A 19,968-nucleotide genomic window follows, 5' to 3' on the forward strand; every position below is an offset into this window, starting at 1 on the left:
TCTACATTCATTAAAAGGTTTGAATTAAGTCCAAAGTCCAAGTGGTCATTCAACTATTGGTATGGACCAAACCTGAATTCTGCAGACTGCACCAGGAAAAGAGTAAGTAAGTCTCTGAGAATTTAGAGATGAGACAGACTGAAATTCTCAAACAGATCTGCAGAACAGGGTTATTGTGTCCGCACAAATACCACTTCCCCAGTGCAATTATTCTTTCTGCTCTTCCTGGACCTGGATTTTCTAACTCTTACTATGGTTCTATGCTAAATGACTACCAGAATGGATGTGTGTTGAGGGACCTGACAGCAATCAAAGCCTTTGCTAAAGGAGAAATTAAAACTCCTTAGCAGGGGAACAGGTACAGACAGATCAAAGCTGTCACTACACTGATCCATGTAGTCAGGCCTGGGTATATTAATGTGGGATCCCCTGGCTGCAAATTCAGGAGCTAATGTATTGACTATGGCTTGTCTGAGCTGAGGAAAGAGATAGGTTTAGAAGTCCATCTCATCTAACTTTAAATGTCTATAATGTCTGATCTAGTCACAGGTGGGCTACCTTTGCAATCAATAGGAAGAATGTTTAGTTCCCAGTTGAACTCACCAGTGTTAAAGAAGGCATGATAAAACCTGTGTCCTAGTCTCCATTGATTACAGTGACTAGTTGAATACCAATTTAATTAATTTTAAGCATTCTGAACTGGCTTGGAGCAGTGTCTAGTGCTCTCTGTTGACTATATAACAAACTTCTGCTCCTAATGTAGCTGCTCTGATTTGTGCCAAAGTAGCTGAAGTAGCCACACAGGGACCAGAAAAAAAAGCGTAACAATATGATAGTTTCTTGGGCATGAATCTCAATGGAATAGCAGACTTCAGTGTCAAGAAAGGAAATTGCCTTCTGTTAGAGGGGTTCTTACAAAACTAACTTTACCTTTGCTAGTCTTCAGAATCAATAGAGTGCGTTATGTTCTTCTGAAGATCATTTGGGAGAAAGAAGCAAACAAACATGTTCTCAGTCACCTCTCTTGATTAGTTTCATTCTCAGGAAGTTACTTGTACTTAGGTTTGAGAATATAAACCAATATTAAGTAAATAAAAAAAAAAGAAAAACTGCCTTCCACTGAACGGTTCAGTCTACATGCTCTGAGAGTATATAGGCATCCTGGTGATTTTCTTTGCTATTGAGCTACAACTACTCGACTACTGTAGTCATAATATAGATAAGTTATATTAATAGGATTTAAGTTGTAATCGGATCTTGTTTCTCAAAGAGTTCTTGCTGTTGATGGAAGCAACATTTCACCCAGGTTCCCCTTTCAGGGAAACAAAACATAATGGAGCTTAAACAAATTATATTCATTATCCTAAGAGCTATACTCTTGCATTCCATTTCTTCCTTCTCTTTATCATATCTTTCAACCTTCCCAGGTTAACCCAGCCTATTCAATCACGTGATATTTTTCTTTCCAATTTCCTTTTTGCCTATTACCTTGTAAGATGACTATTAACCAGAAGATAAAGGTTCTTGAGCCTTTTCATAGCAACTACAGTACTGGGTTTAAGCAAACAAAATATAATCAGAAAAGTTATATGTAAAACTGTGCCATAGGTGGTTGCTGTTTCATGTCTCATTTCTCATATGTCCCAGCAGTTATGGTCATCCAGGATCCCCTTCTGCAAGGGAGAGTCTGGACACCAGTAAAAGGTGTCTGGCATGACAAGGGAGGAGCCAGAAGCCAGTGGCAGATCATCACTTTGTATATCCCCCATGGTGTGCTGTTTGACAGCTAGTGCATTAGATATCCTTTTGCTTGGGCTCTGGCAGAAAGCCAGACAGTTGTTATGCCTGTGTATTCATTAGCAAGTGCAGATACATGTGAATAACACGCAGAACATACTTTTTGGACCTTTGGCCTAAAAAGAGCTGGCATCTAGAATGGAACAGTTCAGAACAAGAATATCAGGGCAGGTTTTCACGGTGCTTCAGATTATGTTGTACAAGAAAACAAGTGTCTTACAATACTGCCTGTACTGTAAGATCCTATTTACAAATTAAATGTTATATGACCTTCTGGTTCATTTCTTTCTCTCTCATTTGTACATTTTCCAACACAGCTACTGTGTGTGTTGTTTCTTTGTCAGCACTGCCACAAGCTGTGGTATGCCAACACCCTGCAGCTACCCATTCAATTGATTGTATAATAGCAGTGGGCCATTTCCTGCCACCCTTGGTATCATAGAAAAAGTCAAAGTGAAACACTCGCTTTCTAACATTTGAGTCGGAAGCGTGAAGTGAGCATCATATTAGAACAGCAAAAACTACTGAAAAGTGAAATCCCTGCAGAGATGGATTTATGTGACTCCACAGAAAGTCAAAGCAAACTTTTTAAAAGCAAACATCACTTTCTTTCAGAAGGTGTTCCAGTTCCACTTACTGAATAAACACCTGTTTTGACTGAAGCCAACCGTGTATTTCCACTTGTTTTAATGCCCTCTTGATCTGAATAATAACTTCCCAATGTTCTGAGTTCTGAGTCTATTAAATGGCCACAGGTGTGTGGACCTTGTTTCTGACCTAATAGCACAGTACAGCCCATATGCTGCCCACTCATACCAGTCCTTCCCAGTTCCTCAGACATGTTCCCAGTTTCTGTCCACCATACGACACTGGGCTATAGGAAGCTCTAGCTCCTTGGTAACAAATACAGGTTTACCAACAATTTTTCTTATCAATGAACTCTTTACACTTACGCATTACAAGCAAGTTACAAAATAAACTAAAGGAATCCTAAATGCAAAAATCCCAGTCTGCTCTCACCCTGTGAGTCTTGAATTGGGTCTCAGTCTTTAGGCCAGGCAACCCCTCTGAATTTGGCTTGACTGACATGTTTCTAGAAGAATGTTCTCCTTTCTTTAGGGAAACATCCCCTCCAAATTTTTTTAATCACATACTACAAGAAATGGAGAGGATCCAACAGCTTCTACATGGAAACATTCAAAGTCAAGAAATGGCTGACTACAAAACACATTGAAGATTTGTTCAGTACTGACAACTGTCGTAGTTTCTCAGGCAGAGTAGATATGGGTATCCAAAGGCCATCTTCAATATCTGGCCTACCTGCAACGTGAACTGTGAACCTAAAAGTACAGTCACAAGTGCAAATAAATACTACAAATGCAGATTTCCCTGTGCTCAAGTGTGCACAAAACTAGTTAGCACGAAGCTGAAATAAGCCAATTGTTCAGACACTGACTAGTCAATTTTATGAGCAAACTCACCTGCCATTTATACAGGTGGAAGGCAAGAAAAAAATACAATATGGCCACTATGGCATTGTGTTCTTTCACAGAAGCACAGGCACAACTGACATGATCAAGGGCCATTGAACTCTTACATTCAAATGGATTCTGCAATCTGTAGTGCAAGCTGTAATCCTACTAAGTGTTCAAAAAAATAAAGTTGAATTCATATAAATTCACCTTAGAGTCTCAGCAGAATCTAACACACTGCTGCCAGTGTCTTAGAAGAAAATGCTTTTCATTTGGTTCATTCTTGTTTCCTCTTTTTCTTTTCCCTTCTTGCCTCCCTCCTTCCCATGCAGTCATGAATGAAGTGAGTAGGCTGATAGGTAGTGTCTAGTCCCATGTCATGGTTTAACCCCAGCTGGCAACTAGGCACCACACAGCCGCTCGTTCACTCCCCCACAGTGGGATAGGAGAGAATTGGAAGGGTAAAAGTGAGAAAATTTGTGGGTTGAGATAGAGACAGTTTAATAATATTAAGGAAAAAAAAAAAGGGAAAAAACCCAACAAAGACAGAGGAAAATAAAACCGAAGAAAAACAAGAGGTGCAAAAGAAAACAGCTGCTCACCAACTGACCAATGCTCAGCCAGTCCCTGAGCAACAGCAGCCCCGGCCCACCTCCACCCCCGCAGATTTATTGCCGAGTACAATGTCATATGGTACAGAATACCTCTTTGGTCAGTTGGGGTCAGCTCTCCCAGCTGTGTCCCTTCCCAACTTCTTGTGCACCTCCAGCCTACTCACTGGTGGGGCAGTCTGAGGAGCAGAAAAGTCCTTGGCACTGTGTAAGCACTGCTCAGCAAAACCTAAAACATCAGTGTGTTATCAACACTATTTTCAGCACAAATCCAAAACATAGCCCCATACAAGCTGCTATGAAGAAACTTAACTCTATGCCAGCCAAAACCAGTACATCCAGCAAGAATCGAACAATCTGTGTGTCACCTTTTGCTTGCCTATTGGAGAACACTGAAAAAATTAATTCTCTATATGGTAATATGGTCAACACTGTTACAAAAAATGTTCATAATCAATTTATTTTGGAATGAAATGCCATCAAGCACTGTGATGCTTGCACTTTTGATGTATGCATTTTTAAATTGTGTCTTTCAACAACAATTATCAAAGTGTTTGGGTAGGGGTGTAATTATTTTAGCCATTTGATAATTGAGAAATTAAGAGATGGAGTCACTAAAGGAGTTGTGTCACAGTGCTTACATCTCAGGCTGCATATAAAATTTCCCTTAAACAACCATTAATGAAAAAAAAGGAAAAAAGAAAAAAAAAAAGAAAGAAACACAAACAAACAAACAAACAAACAAACCCTGACAGTGAATGGAAGTGACCTAAACCTACTCCTTGTTGCAGAATACTTTGTTTGGTCACAGAGTTACTCTTCAGTTTAAAATGTTTTCTGTGCAGTAAAACTCATTCATTTTCTAGGGAAGCAATAAAGGTGGATTTGAAGATGCTCTTCTGGAGAAAGGTTTAGAATGTAAGTTACCTCAAGCTTCATGAATGAATGGCCATAATCCTTTGTTTATTATCCAGAGGTGAGAACTAACAACTTACCCTTCTACATTGTGATAATGCGTTTTAGAAAGAATGTGGACATGATTACTCTTTGTAATAGCTCTTCTGATAATGTGTATTTGATACGCTGTGAGAGTACTTAGCAGATCTGAACCCTGGCATGACTGTGTGAGATCATGGATTCCAGCAGGGCACAGGCAGAAAATAGGTGCTTGTCCAAAGTAAGGCAAATTTGGTTATGTGCGGATGCAGAACTCCAAAGCCTTAGCGAAAATTGGAAGTAGTCTAAACAAGGATTTGCCTACTGCAGTTCAGTGATCCTGGGATGGATGGCTGCTAAGTAGTAATTAATAAGGTTACAGTTTTATACTAAACCACCTTTTTCTTTATTTCAGTAACCCAGGCTTCAGAATGTACAGACCTCAATTACTGCTAGTCAATTCCCATTCAGCCACAATGCATTAAAAAAGCTGATTGTCAAGAAGCTCTACTTATTTTGGTATATGAAAAAGTAAAGAACATTTTGGTCGTGGTCCACATAATGCCTAGTCCAGTTTAAAAGGCAACTCATGCTTTACTTTTTTTTATTTTCTAAATAAATACTCCCTTTATTTAAATGTACCAAACAAGTATGTTCAGTAGCACTATCTATTATTATCATATCATCGCTTATTTTAATTGTAAAAAATAGAAATAATTTGGCTTTTACATAGTATGTTCTTAAAGTTAATTTCATTCTAAATAGCTAATTTTTAGTAAATCATTCCCAATAGCCAAGGTGTTTCACAAATGTTATGTTCAAGTCATGTATCTCGTGATATTTTTGTATGTACAATTGCCGACTTGACAGCCCTAGTCATCTCACACAATTTTGAGTGCCTCAGATTAATTCAGAAGAAAAGATATTGTGTAGCTTGTGTTCTTAGTCTACTGTTGTAACAGAAGCTATCAGCAATGTTAACACTTTTCATTATTTAGAAGCTACTTGAGGACTTTAAGTCCTCAACTATGTGGTTAATTCCTTGACTGATCTAAATTCTTTTATATTATTGTGACATGGAATGTTAGAAACTGAAATCTACCCAAGAAGGAACTAGCATAGTATTGTAAGCAGTGAATTTGTATTGCTATATAAAATGTGCATAAAATCGTCTACTCAAATGACATGTACAGATAATTTTTTAGTATTAAGATTAAAGGTTTTTTCTTTGTGAAAGCTTATGAAAAGAAATGCTCAGGCTTTCTACCTGTACCCATAGAGATAATTCCACTTAAATCAAGGAGAATTGTGTGTTATGAATCAACACAGAGCTGGGACCTAAAGCTCTAAGTAGAGCTTCAAAGATACGATATGAGCCTTCCTATCTAAATACATCTAAACAGCACCTTCTTTTGCACTCTGACAAGTAGACTGACATGAAAACAAAAGAATTTTATTTCAGTAAACACAGTTGTCACTTTTTTATTTGTTTTACCTCCATGTAGGGGAAAAACTAAGATATTTAGAAAGTTCTCGAGAGATATTAAGGGAGACTGAAAGAGATTTACCCCAAAAAAACAGCATTCAAGCACTGAGGACAGTCACTTTTAAAGTGCTAGGCCCAGGTTCAGTTACCTGCTGCAGCTCAAAGTAAGAGATTTAAACCTAGGTCTCCTAACTTGCCCTGACCACAGAGGTAGGTATATCTCGATTTGTCAGGATTTAATTAGAAATTCTATCCTGGACCTGAAAAAAAAATCATTATGAAACTTTTATTGAAAAGATACACATTTCTGTGAAAAGCTTTGGTTTCACCATGTCAACATTTTCTGATGAAAAATGTTTTGTTAAAATTATTCTCACTAGATCTTCCCGAAAGAGACAAGATGACAACTTATTATGAGATTGTTTAAAAGATACCTACTCTTTTGCTTCCCATTTGGCATCAGAATCACCTTAGAAAAACGTGTATGATTCTGCAACATTTGGAAAGTATCACAGTTTCTGAGAATGACATTTTAGTTTATGGGACATCTCGTGAAGAATGTTATCTAAGTTTAAAAGTAGCTTAGAAAGAAGCTAAGGTGGATGGACTGCAATTAAACTAAAAGAAGTGTATGCCTTGATAGGCTCAGCTCTTGCCATATTAAGCCTGTAATAGCTTTGCAATTAGGTGGAAAGTCTAATGATTCAAAAGGTATCTCTTAAAATTATATTGGAACTAAAACCGACAAGAGAGAAAGGAAAGAATACTGTGTAGAAAATCTTCACCCAGCAGCACAGTTAATCATAAGGCAGGAGGAATCACCTATGAAGACATCATTGAAATGTCCTGTCCAAAAAAGTTCCTTTATCTCCAATTTTTATCACTTCTGAAGTTTGAAGAACAACCAGATCAGTCAAAAACTGTACAGTTCTCATACCTCAAAACTTCTCAGAACAGCATTTTAAAATATGGAAGATAATTACTCAATCTGTTCTCAAAGCCAATGCTTCTTATGACTTGCTTAAAATATTGTGTAGATCTGACATAAAGCACAGAGATTTTTGTGTGTGATAGGGCGTTCTGGTTATAGCAGGTGTTTTTTTGGGGGGATGGGGAAACCGTTCTGTACAATTTTAAGCAACACAGATAACTGAAAGTTTGTGTCATACCAGATGCCAACACTAAGCGTGTTTGAAAGAGTCTACGGACATACAGACATTCACTACAGACTTGAGGTGTCATGTTAGTTTCATGCGATGTCCAGATAATAAATAAAGACATTGTTAATGTTCTTCTTGCCTGACAAAGATGGCTCACACAGCTGATGAGATTTAAAAATCCATTGTGGAATAAGCATCAGAGGAGCCCCTAATGATGAGGGCTGGCAACTTGTCAAGGAATTCTGATTGCCTTAATTCATGATGACACAGAAATGTGTTTGGGTTCCATTTTTATCATCCTGTTAACCTCAGCACAAGAATAAAAATGAATTAAAATATTCACTAGTGTTCTTGTAAACAAGTATATTGTTTCCTCATTTTAAGACAAGGCCAGCTCAATTATTTTTAAAATTTTACACTTCATTTTTTCAGTCCAGTACCTAAAATTGGATTAACAGTGGCTCACCCTATTCCAAACACAAAACAGTTCTGTTCAACTGGAGATAATATTGCAGGATATTGGTACGATGGAGGCAATGAAGCTCCATAGGGGAGCAACAAAGTGATGTCTCAAAGAGACCCGCAAAACCAGTATTCCCAGCCTTTTGTTAGTGTGCCCAACAGGAGACAGAACCAAGCTGCCCTAGGCATAGAGGCCTTTCTAGGGTACTGATGAACCAGTTCTAATAAGCTGAACACTTGGGGAATTACCACTTATTAAAGCCTTGTGAATCAAATCTGTCTATGACAAGTTAACATGCATAGCTGAGACATTCTGTCTTCCTGCTTACACTGCTGTATATTCAACATGTTTCAATATGATACAATATACATTTCTATAATGAAGATAGATAACGCTGTTTATTCACAGAATCACAGGATCACAGCTTTAGGCTGGAAGGGACCTCTCCAGAGCATCTAGTCCAAGCCCTCTGCTCAAGCAGGGTAAGCTACAGCAGGTTGCCCAGGACCATGTCCAATTGAGTTTCGAGTATCTCCACAGGCAGAGAACTCTACAACCCCTCTGGGCGAGATTCACAAAGGATAGTCTTCCACAGCTTCCTACATCCAGCCAGCCAGCTGCCACCACAACATCCACAGGATCCACAGGCAGTTGACTCTGCCATCCCTTTCTGCCGCCATGCCAGGTCCCCACCCTTCATCCCCACCAAGTCCTGCTCTGAAAACCCAGGACCCTGCCAAGGTGAGGCAGAGGTGGGGGAGTCCCCATTAGGGCTGGCACCAGTGGTGCAGGGCCACAGGTGTGGCAGAGCACAGCATGTCCATGTCCCCGCTCCCCATGGAGGTTCCAGCACTAGGTATGGGTGCTGTGTAATGAGCAAGTGTAGTTTATATGCAAGTACAGTTTATATGCAGAAGTGCTACGCATAAACACTACACAACACTGCTTAATTTGGACTGTAATAATCCCAAATGCAGTGAAGAAGCATCTGACTTCTCATTTTGAAACTTGTAGATTTTGAAGGATAAAAAATGAAGCTGTAGGGGAGAAGGCAAACAAGTTTTGGACAGCTGAAAATTATTTTTTGTAAGAAAATTATTATTTCCAGTAACCTCACTTTCCTAATTAAGTGTCTATGTTAATAAAAGAAAAACAAATTTGGTCTGTGTAGGATGAAGAAGAATGTGAGTCTAAAGAAAGAGAGAGTTCAGAGGAGTGAATAACTATTAATTGTAACATTTCTTTGATCTTGTCAGAAAACATTGTTGTGAATACTAATGTAAGAGATTTATTTTTGTTTCATTTAATGAAACCTGTCCTAGATGTAACTATTCAGAAAAAATAGCTATGTGTTGGTTGGAAACTGATTCAATGTCAGAAAGTCAATGCCACGGGTTATCTCATTATATGCAATGTGATACCAAATTTGCCATGAAAGTTACATACTTACACTAGGTATTATCCAATCCACAGACAAAGCATGGAAGCTAAGGCCAAATAAATAAAATTTTTCTGATATCAATCTTCTTCAATGACCTCTCTTTTTCATAATTAAGCACATTATACAGTCATTGTTAAAACTACAGAAACCATCCTGGGATCAGGCAAGAAACGATTGGTCTCCTCTCAAGGTGAGTACCCACATAAATAGTTAGCTACAGAATCAGGTACACTTTTATACTTTCTCCTTCTGCCCTGTAAGTTTTGATTTATTGTAAGTACAGTGACACCTTTTCAGCAAGGGGATTGTAAGTGCCCCATTATAGAACCATTGATTGATGCAGATTTGCCCACGGCAGAGAAGAGAACTGAACTGAGCTCCCATACATCCTGAACAAATGTTGTAATGACTAGGATGCCTTGAGGACATGGTGTGGCATCTGTCCTATCGCCACCACTTCATTCTCCTCTAAACACAATACTTGGTTAGAAGGAAGGATTACAGGTGACAACCTTCAGAAGTATGGTCTGGGATAAAGACCCAGGTGGATAGAAAACCACGTAGAGTCCTAATGAGAGGACAGGAGTTACCCTTGTCCTCAGCATTTTCAAGTGGCTATCTACTAGTTATTTCTTAAGCTGCACCCATTTGCTGACTTCATGTTCAGATCCTGTGCCGATGTACCTAGCCCTCATCATGCTGTCTGAAAGCACAAATGTTACTCAAAGTCTTAGATAATAGTCAATTACCTTAAAAAGAGGCAAGACAACATCTAACTTTTATTGCCTAATTATTTTTTTTTTTTATTTAACATTATTCAATTACTTTCTAGAGAATAGCTGAAGTTGGTAAAGACCTCTGGAGATTGTCTAGTCCAACCTCCCTGCTCAAAGCAGGCTCAGTTACAGCAGGCTGCTCAGGACCTTGTTCAGACAGGTTTTGAGTGTCTCCAAGGATGGAGACTGCACAATGTCACTGCGCAACCTGTTCCAGTGCATGATCGCCCTCACAGTAAAATATTTTTTCTTACGTTTAAGTGGAATTTCCTGTATTTCAATTCATGCCTATTGCGTCCTGTTCCTTTCACTGTATATTACTGAGAAGAGTCTGCCTCCACCCATCAGGACCCATTGATAAGAACACATCCCCCTCCCCGATCCTTCTCTTTTTGAGGATAAACAGTGCCAGCCCTCTCAGCCTGCCCTTGTACAACAGATGCCCTAATTCCTTAATCACCCTTGCGGCCCTTTGCTGCACTGTGTCCAGTATGTCTGTATCTCTCTCGTACCGAAGAGAGAGATGGACATGTCTCTCTTGTACTCTCTTGTACTACCTCTTGTGGCAGTCCAGCATGGGACACAGCACTCCAGACGTGTCTCACCAGTGCTGAGTAGAGGGGAAGGATCACCTCCCTCGACCCGCTAGCAATGCTCTCCCTAATGCAGCCCAGGAGGCTGATAGCTTTCTTTGCTGCAAGAGCACATTGCTGGCTCATGGTCACCTTGATATCCACCAGGACTCCCAGGTCCTTTTCTGCAAAGCTGCTTTCCAGACGGTTGGTTCCCAGTCCATACTGATGCATGGAGTTATTCCTTTGCAGGTGTAGGACTTTGCACTTCCCTTTTTTGAACTTCATGAGCATAGTGTTCTGTGAGAGGCAAACATTGTATCCAAAGCCTGGACATAATTTTGCAGCATGCACATGGAGGTGACACATTCAGAATCAAATAGGTCTATTGGCTAATGAAAAAATAGCCCTTCCGTAATTCAGAATTCCCTGCCACCCCACCACCTCTTGTCCTCCCTCCCACTGCCCCCCCAAAATCTGCACCCAAAGACGAAAATCCCAAAGGAAAAACAATTTTACCAGAAAGATCTCTAGTAGATCACTGATCCACCTTTGGAGCCTTCCAAAGAAAATGTAATTGCTCCTTTTTGTTAATTTACTGTTGTCCATTCTACCTTCTAGTACCCTTTCTTCTCATACCCTTTACATCCAAAATCCTATTTTAGAAGATGGAAACAGAATGTATTTGATGACGAACCATGCATTTCAGCTGACCAGAAAAGCCACTGGAAATTTCAACCCTTGTCTGCTCCTCAGCATATCACTTAAGAGACAGCTTGTCTGCTTCTCAAAAAAAGTCCACTAGGTTCACAGGCTGCAGTTCGTACACTATGATTTACAGTAAACCAATAGTTTCTAATTTCCATTCAGGAAGGCAATGATTTGTTTGAGGGATTTCCTGGTTACACAAAGTTAGCTGCTTTCTGAAAGACAGCACAGTGATACCAGAAAAACCATTTAATTCTACCAAGAGCTGATAGTTGAACTGGCAAATGGGAGAATGCAAACAAACCACACTGTCAGTAAGTCTTATCAGCTCTAGATGAAAATTTTAGCTTTTAAATCTGCAGCTTTGCTTAGTTTGTCAAGATTCTTTTTTTCCCTAGGGAAATTTTCTACTATTCACTTATCAACCATATTGCAGTATGGTGAATTTAACAATTCAAGTACCAGCTTAGGCAGAGCACAACTGCACTCACTGCCCTATCATTGAGATGAGTTCTTAACAATACATTTGTAAAATGTTTGTGCCTTGCCTCACCTTCAAACAGAACTTTTCATCAAAAAGCTCTAGATCTTTACAGAAAAAACATTAACCATTCTTGGTTCCAGCAGAAACTAAGGCAACAAGAGACATTGAAACAATTGTCAAAGAGCTGCTCAGAAAATGTATTGGCTTCATTAGCAACAGAAGTCAGCTCTCAGAACATAACCCTGTACTCTAGCTCCAGACAATACCACCTCTTTCTTCTCCTAGGTTTGTGAAGAAGTGGTGAGATTTCCAGAAAATGCCAGGAAGACACACAGTAAGCCACATATGCCCTTACCTCTCTGGTGTGTGTTAAAACATTGAAGGAAATAATGATTTACATAGTAAATCCATAGGTGGCTTCCGAGCACACTCCCTGAAACACAGGATCATGCAGTTGCCAGACTCTGCTTTTTCTCTCGAATGGGTAGTTGCTGGGTGTCTACAGAGACATGTATAGGATACCTTGATTTCTCTCTCCTAGAGAACTCAGTGCAGGCAAACTACCTGATACAGGACTGAAAAAGACCAGAGAGGACAAAAAAAATGAGGTCTCTTGTGACTGTACATTCTTAACACCTGTATGATGTATAAGTTATCAAATTGTGGTATGTCATTGAAGGAAAACTAATAAAAGGGAATCAGAGCAAAAAAAGACAAAATGGAATAAATTCCCAAACAAGTTGTTTATTCTTTCCTTGCTTTAAATCTATTGTAAAAGAATTCCGTATGTTATTGGTTATGTATCAAAAGCATTTTTTTGTGGACACTTTGGAGCAGGTACTGAATTCAGTGTCCCTTTCACTTGAATACACAAAATGAAGCTAGACCTAACCCACAGCAGATCTGATTAATAATTTATGTAATCTCCAAGACAGAAATTTGCTCATAGTTATGATTTCATATCCCTCTTATTCTTTATCTATTTATTGTAATGAAAGGAATTTGCCATATTTGGATTTATTTCAGGTTTGTTTGCCGTCTCATGTTCTGATTTCAACTCACCTTCCTAAATTATCCATGTATGCAAGTTAGTTATTTCTGTTCTTGCTGTCAAATCCAGTATATTGCATCACTGTAGCTCAGGTAATGACTCACTTCTGAATGATTTGGTAATTTGCTAAACTCCAGACACTTTCAATAATAGCATTTCAGATACCCCCAAAATTTTTTTTTCCAAACCAGTGAAGGTTGCTAAGTGACAGAAACGTACTTATCTACCACATCAGTTGTAGGCATTTCACTGCAAAGAAACAATCTTACACACCCACATCATAAAAATAAACATTTTATTAGTATGTGCTATAAAGAGCTGTAGTTTATTATAACCCAAACCAGTTCTGATATTTGGGCTTCTTACATATCAACAGTAAAGTGTTTTTTTAATCTCAATATTTTAAGTGAGAATGCAGTAATTTTACAAAAGTTCATTTAATCTCTTGGACATCTATAGCTAGGATTTCTTGAAAAAAATGGCAGAAACATTTTGATAGGATATTATATTGGTGCCAATTTTTTATAAAAACTGCAGACTCGCCTTTGACACAAAATGGAATTAAAATGCAACTTTAAGTGTTTCTCCTTCATGCTTTTTCTGCATTTTAGTGTAAAGTCTATAAATAATATTTGGTCAGAATGATAATGTGGATGTTGTGACAACACATCAGTTACACAGACAGGTATAAAAATGTTTTGCATTGGCAATGTATTTCCCCTGTCACTCTCTTGCTTTTTTTATGTTTGGCTTTGCAAATAATTGGATAGGTTAACACAGCTGTCAGTGAACAACTTTACGTATGTTGTTTTACGGGGTGAGGATTTCCCATAACTTATGAAAGCTTTCATGTTAAATCAAAAACACATACAGCTTTTCAAACTATATCTATATTAAACTATATCTATAATGTCATTAGCAGGCAATTAAAGTTAGAAAAAAGCTCAGCTAAACTAATAATGACTAGAAAAAAAACCACTACTAACTGGTAGCTTGAATCTGCTACAGAAAGATGATCAGTGAAAAGGCACAGTCTGTAAGTAACACATCATAGCCATAGGTTTGTAATAACCAACAAAAGCACTCATCGGTGAGAGCACCTGGCACATAGACAATATAATGCACTAAAGCAACATGACTTAGCTTTGGTCACTGAATGGTCAACAGCTCCCCTCTAAATATATTTTGACTAAGCATTCAGAATTGCGGACAGTTCTTAAGGACCTTACTGTTACTGACCTTGGAAAAAGCCTGTTGCATGAGCATGAATCAAAACCTATCTCTGAGAATTTTTTAAGTATTCTGTAAATAAATACTTTTACTGAAATACTGTGTGAGAACTAAGTTCCTGATCCCATAGTTTCAGATATATGTAGTTCACTGTCATTTAGACTCAAATATGATTTCTGTTATTGAAGGACTGAACTCACTCTTTAAATTACAATTTGACAATTAAATCAGCATGCATCTACACACTCTGTCTCTCTTTCTTCTTTCCTCTTTCTTTGTCACAAATGCAATAATTTTCTGCTTAACGCAAACCAATAGCAAAACCTTCCCTGTTAAACAGATGGTCAATATTATGGGCACTAAACAAGGTATTAAAAAAGTCATTGAGGCATGAGTCTAGTTTAAATCTTTTTTTCAAACATGGCCTAAGATTAGTAAATACAAAGATAGCTAAACTTCTCACAAAACCTAACTAAAAATGTTGGTTTTCTTTAACCGTGAATCTGTATCACCTGACCGGTCTCCACTGATGCCTTCCTCTCAAGGAAGATGGAAGAAAACTGCAATTCCCTTGCATTTTTTCTGATACCTGCTATGGTTGTTAAAGAGATGCTATGGATTGTTATAGAGACATACAGAGTCTTTTAACTACTTTGTTGAAAATGTAAATGGTTAAATAAAGTTGAAGAGCTTACTTTCTTAGCATTAAGCTCCACTGCTCTTCCTCTGAAAATTCTGTTGAGATAAAATGAGCTGATGTTACATAGCTCTTGTATGTAATTCATGTTTTTAACATTGTAAAAAAAAAGTTTGTATTGATGCTATTCTTTTACATCTATTTTTCTCATATTTATATCAAAATTAACAGATCTAAACAATAACGTCCATTCAGAGATTATTCTGTTCGTTCAGTGTACTGCCATAGAATTTACCCACTTCTTACTTAAAGCTTCTCTTTCCAAAGTAAATAAGCAAACTCAAAAAGAATGGAAGGTCTCTCTGTAAAGATCTAAAGAATGTTACCTTCCTTCTACCATGTACATGCTTGATGCTAAATGAACGTTAGGATTTATCCTCTGTAGGCTGCACCTGTAATAGAGGTCAACATCACTGCAAAGGTTTTACAGGTCTGACATCCTAGCAGAAAGCAGCAGCGCGTATACACATCATGGACAAACTGTCTGACACATAGACAGCATACAACGGGCTTCAAACTATGCTTGTTTCTAGTCAATAGAAACATTTTGCTTGTAATTTCAGTTGGAGCAATGGCATACCCTATCTTAATAAATAGCTTAAATATTATTTTAATTTCCTTGTAGATATTAACTCTGCCAACAGCAATGGCAGAACAAGAGATCTGTGTCTTTGTATGGGAATAAATCTGATTTCCAACAAGCTTATTTCACTTTGATATACAGCCTTTAACTTGGGTTTCTATTTTCTTGTCTGCTTTCAGACATCTGTCCATGAGTTTAACCATTGTTTCTACATCTCTGCACACACAACGGTCTGAATACTGGGCATTTCTTGGGAGATGAGGGAGGCATTAAAGACAGAGGCTTCACACATTTTCCTTGAAAATCAATGTGAAGGGGACATGTCAAGCAAATTAATTTAAGGTCACATTCTGCCACTTTTTCACTGAGTAGGTTTTTACTCCGTGAGTAGTGTCACTCTAGGGTGAGGTACTTTTTACTACAAGACAGTGCAGAAGCCAGACCATTACTGGGGATCAACATATACCTACAGAACAAATCAGCAGTGACCTAAAATTAAATTTTTTAAGAGTAGTTTTAAGTCTTATTTTGTCTTTGACAATCAGATCAAAATGTAATGTTTGAAAATCTTTCTTCATGTAAAATGCCTTATGTAAAACTATTACAGGTAGATGTAGATAGAAACACAAAAGCCCCAGCTCAGTGGTCCTTGTTCTCAGTGAGTGGTACCTTACTTTCAGAGTAACTGAGTAGTTCTCCGACAGGAGAATTGACCTGGTCTCAAGTGAACAATGTCAGTTTTCAGAACTAGCAAAGCAATACTTTAGTTTCTGCATCAAGCTTCAGGCTTTATTTAGGTGAACAGTAATCATGACTCCCACTCCTCAGACTGAAAGCTGGATGTATTTCCAAGGGAAATCCTCTTGTGTAACTACAACTTAATGGGTAAACTGTAAGATCTACTATATAAAATTCTATGGACTATACTGAAAGGTATAGCAGCCTATATACTGTTGCAGCTATCCCTTGTGGCTTTAAAGTCTCTTAATCTATACATCATACTATATATCTCTGGTCAAGATACTTGTGCTTTTTCTTTTTAGTAATAGTTAAAATATATTCTTCAACTGTACATTCAATACTCACAGCTGTAATGGAAATCAAATTTCTTTTCATATATACAGAAAACTGCTTAATTGACATGTTAGTCCTGGAATTGCAATGAACAGCAGCACATCAAGCTGAGGCATTTTTGTTGCTTAATACTTACTTGCATTTGTTCTGAGAATAGGAAATTTGAAAGTCCTATTTTTTAAAAAAACTCATTATGCAGTAGTACTTTACAACATCAAATTGAACTAATACTTCAGGATACCAAAGGAGCTATGGAATTTATATTGACTTACAAAGAAAATCTAGTGTCTAAGTCAGGTATAGAAGGTGTTACAAAGATTTGGTCTCTAAGTACAAAATAATAATAAAATGCTCTTTTAAATGATGTGGGGGAGAAGAATAAAGCTTAGCATGTTTTCTTAATGCTTGAGTTGTGCTATATTCTAGTGTTTAAATTTAATAGAAAAGAAATTCCCACTGAAAGTAAGGGAAAGGAAAGTCATGTCTTGGAAGGGGATCTTGTGTCTGTTCCTAAATGATAGTTAAAGCTCCATCTCTGTGAAGCATACTTGAACACATCAGCCTACTGCCCTACCAGTTCAGGATTCAAACCACGCTGGTAGAAAATCAGATCTGAAATCAAAGAGGCTACATTGACAATGTCCTCATGGTGCAAAACTGAACTTAGTTCCAAGTATCCAGTCAAGTGCAGCTGTACTAAAAAAGTCACCACAGTCCTGTCTTGTAAATAATGCAGCATTCATATACAATTTTAAGTCCAGATATTTAAGTGGCAAACAATCAGACAAACCTGAGTCTACTGAAGGAATACGGATCTACTTTTTCACGGTATTTTTATTATGCAAGCAAAACACAGGAGGAGACAACTGGGACATTTTGTGACCAAGCTCCTCTTCTAGTCTGCCAGTCCTGCCTGTACTCGCAACGTGACTACCTTCTGCAGAACTTAAAATATTAATTTGAGGACATTGCAGTGGAGATTCCCAATGGAAAAGCTCAACTACCTGGTCTCTCTTAAAACATTTCAGTTTTTTATTATTACCATAAAGGCTACTGGCGCACATGTGGACTGGAGCCCTCTAAACTGGGTTTCACATCAATGTGTTCCTGCCACTACAGCGGCAGAAATTGCACGCCAAGTCCCTGTTTAGGACCGCAGTTGAATAGAGGAGGAGGAATGTTTCCACTAACACCTAAGGCCGTGTCTAGGCAGCATACATCATGGAGACTTCCAGCCGCGCCGTGCAGGTGAGGGGGCGGGAAGAGGTTCCCTGGGCCCCTTCGCCTTCTGCCGACACTCCGTCTCAGCCAAGACCGAAGCCTCTCGGAGGAGGCTCCGGCCGGGTGCCGCCTCCGCTCCCTTCCCCTTCCCTTCCCTGCCCGGCGGCTCCTCCGCGCCGCCTCTCCGCTGAAGGCCGCGGGGAGGCGCTGGGGGCTGGAGCTGGCTCTACCCCTGCAGAGCCACAGGGCTCGTCCCCTTACGCCCCGCGCCCCTCGGCCCCTGCCCGCCGCACGGCCCCCGCCGACCCCCACCCCCGGCAAGGCTAGGAGCAGCCGCAGCGGGGACAGTCCCCCCCGCGGCTCCTCCCTCCCCACCGCCAAGGGTTAAACCCGCCGGTCGCAGTGTCGTACAGGGGGAGGCGAGCCAAGGAGCGGGGCCAGCCGCCGCCGCCGGCGGGCAGGTGCGGGGGCGATGTGCGCCCGGGGGACAGGCGCGCTCCTCCGGCGGGGGACGCGCAGGTGGCGCGGCGCCGGGGGAAGGGCCGCTCCGTGCGCTTTTCACCTGTGGGCGTGACCGCCGTCCCCCTCCTCCTCCTCCTCCTCCTCCTTCTTTTTACTTGAAGGGCCGGCGCTGCTCTAGCGGCAGAGCCTAAGAGCGGAGCTGGCGGCGCACGGAGAGGAGACCTGCCGCCGCCGCCCCTCCTCGTAAAGTGTCCCGCCCGCCGCGGATCCGGCCGCCCTTCGCGCCTCCGCCCCGTCGAGCTCGCAGGACCGGCTGGGCGGGGAGATCAGGCTGGACTCGCAGGGGGGGGACGGGGCGCTCTCTGCCCGGCGGGCCGGGCTGTCCGTCTCTGCCGCCGTCCTCAGCCGTTGGCGGGCACTGCCGTCCCCCGCTCCTCCGCGGGTGCTGGGCTCGGGCGCGGATTGCCCTCGCCCCGCGGAGCTGCCAAGCGGAGCCGTCTCCCGCGGGCGGGCGGCGGTGGCCGCCGAGGTGCCCTCGCCCCTCCGTGACCGCTGCCCCCGCGGCCATGCTGCCCTGGGCTGGGAGGCGGCGGCAGCCTGAGCGGGGGTCGCCCTAGAGCGGCGGGCGGGCGGGGGAGGCCTCCCCGCGCTAGCACCGCGGCGGCCCGGGCCCCTGCCTGCGGAGGTCTGCCTCCCGGGGGAGGGGGAGGAGGCAGGGGAAAGGACAACAAGCGAAACAACTTCTGCAAATTAAAAAAGGAAAGAAAAAAAAATAAAAAGAGGCTCGTTCGTGGGACATCTTTAAAGCTCAGCACCACGCCAGGCATCCGAGTCACAATAAAACCCACCACGCTAGTGAATCTCACCACAGTAACGGGAGGAAAGCTGGCTGCGGCCACTGCGCCGAAGTCGTGCACGCTTTAGAGTCGCCTTGGCTTTCTGACTGGAAGATGGTTCCTGCAGCAGGACCGTGTTGCTGCTGACAAACCGTGGGGTCGTCGGAAGATGCCTTCCTTGGGGATTACACGTGGAGAAAGGCCATCAGTCAAGGGGAGAGCTGGCTGGTGAAACTGTCTGACTTTCCCCCCACTGGGGAAGTGGCTTCAATGGCTCCATCTCCCAGGAGAAGCAGTAGGAAAGATGCCAACGCCTTGCCAAGCATGTCCTCAACTTTCTGGGCTATCATGATCCTGGCTAGTCTCCTAATCGCTTACTGCAGTAAGTACATATTTGTGCTGGTGCTTTTGCAGGACGTAAATCCACGCCCTTCCTGTCCGATGTAACGCTTCTGGCAAAGGCTAAGCTCTGAAGCTGGCAGGCGTAGGTACTGTGCCTTAGGCGTGCCACCTCGACACATCTCCCCCTCTCCCCCATGGTACAGCAGGCAGACTGACACTTTAATACTGCTGCTTCTCGGAAGCATGAGGTGTCCTTAGTTGTAGATGTGGCATTTCCAGTCCAAACAGAGGCATCTCTTGGATCTAAGAACAAACTTTTTAGTGGTAGTAACCGTGATCCGCTGTTCACTGTTCATTATCAGATGTTACCAGCTCTCTCCCAGACTGCTCCCTCTGTGTACACACTCTCCTACCCCCATCCACCTTCCATGAACAGAAGCTATTTTGCTTATGTTCATTCCTTTAGGAAGTATATACTTAGTCAAGTGACAGATGTCTTAACATTACCGGGATCATATGTGATTCTCTGACTGTGAAATCGCATTGGAACACCCCAGCACTTCCTT

The 19,968-nt window shown here is 41.0% G+C and overlaps 1 protein-coding gene across 3 annotated transcripts in view; it reads left to right on the forward strand.

Moving 5' to 3' along the window:
• Positions 1 to 18,903: 18,903 nt before the first annotated feature.
• The window catches only part of TAFA5 (TAFA chemokine like family member 5), a 537,936-nt gene continuing 536,871 nt past the window's right edge, over positions 18,904 to 19,968 (forward strand). For all 3 annotated transcript variants that reach the window (XR_012994564.1, XM_076329083.1, XM_076329106.1), the window contains exon 1: positions 18,904 to 19,442. Coding sequence is in view for 2 of the 3 variants with exons in the window: in XM_076329083.1 (XP_076185198.1) it covers positions 19,331 to 19,442 (112 nt within the window). In the remaining variant the exon portion in view is untranslated. The remainder of the gene's footprint in view (positions 19,443 to 19,968) is intronic.

This window comes from Aptenodytes patagonicus, chromosome 1, assembly GCF_965638725.1.
Source record: "Aptenodytes patagonicus chromosome 1, bAptPat1.pri.cur, whole genome shotgun sequence".
Taxonomy (NCBI): Eukaryota; Metazoa; Chordata; class Aves; order Sphenisciformes; family Spheniscidae; genus Aptenodytes; species Aptenodytes patagonicus.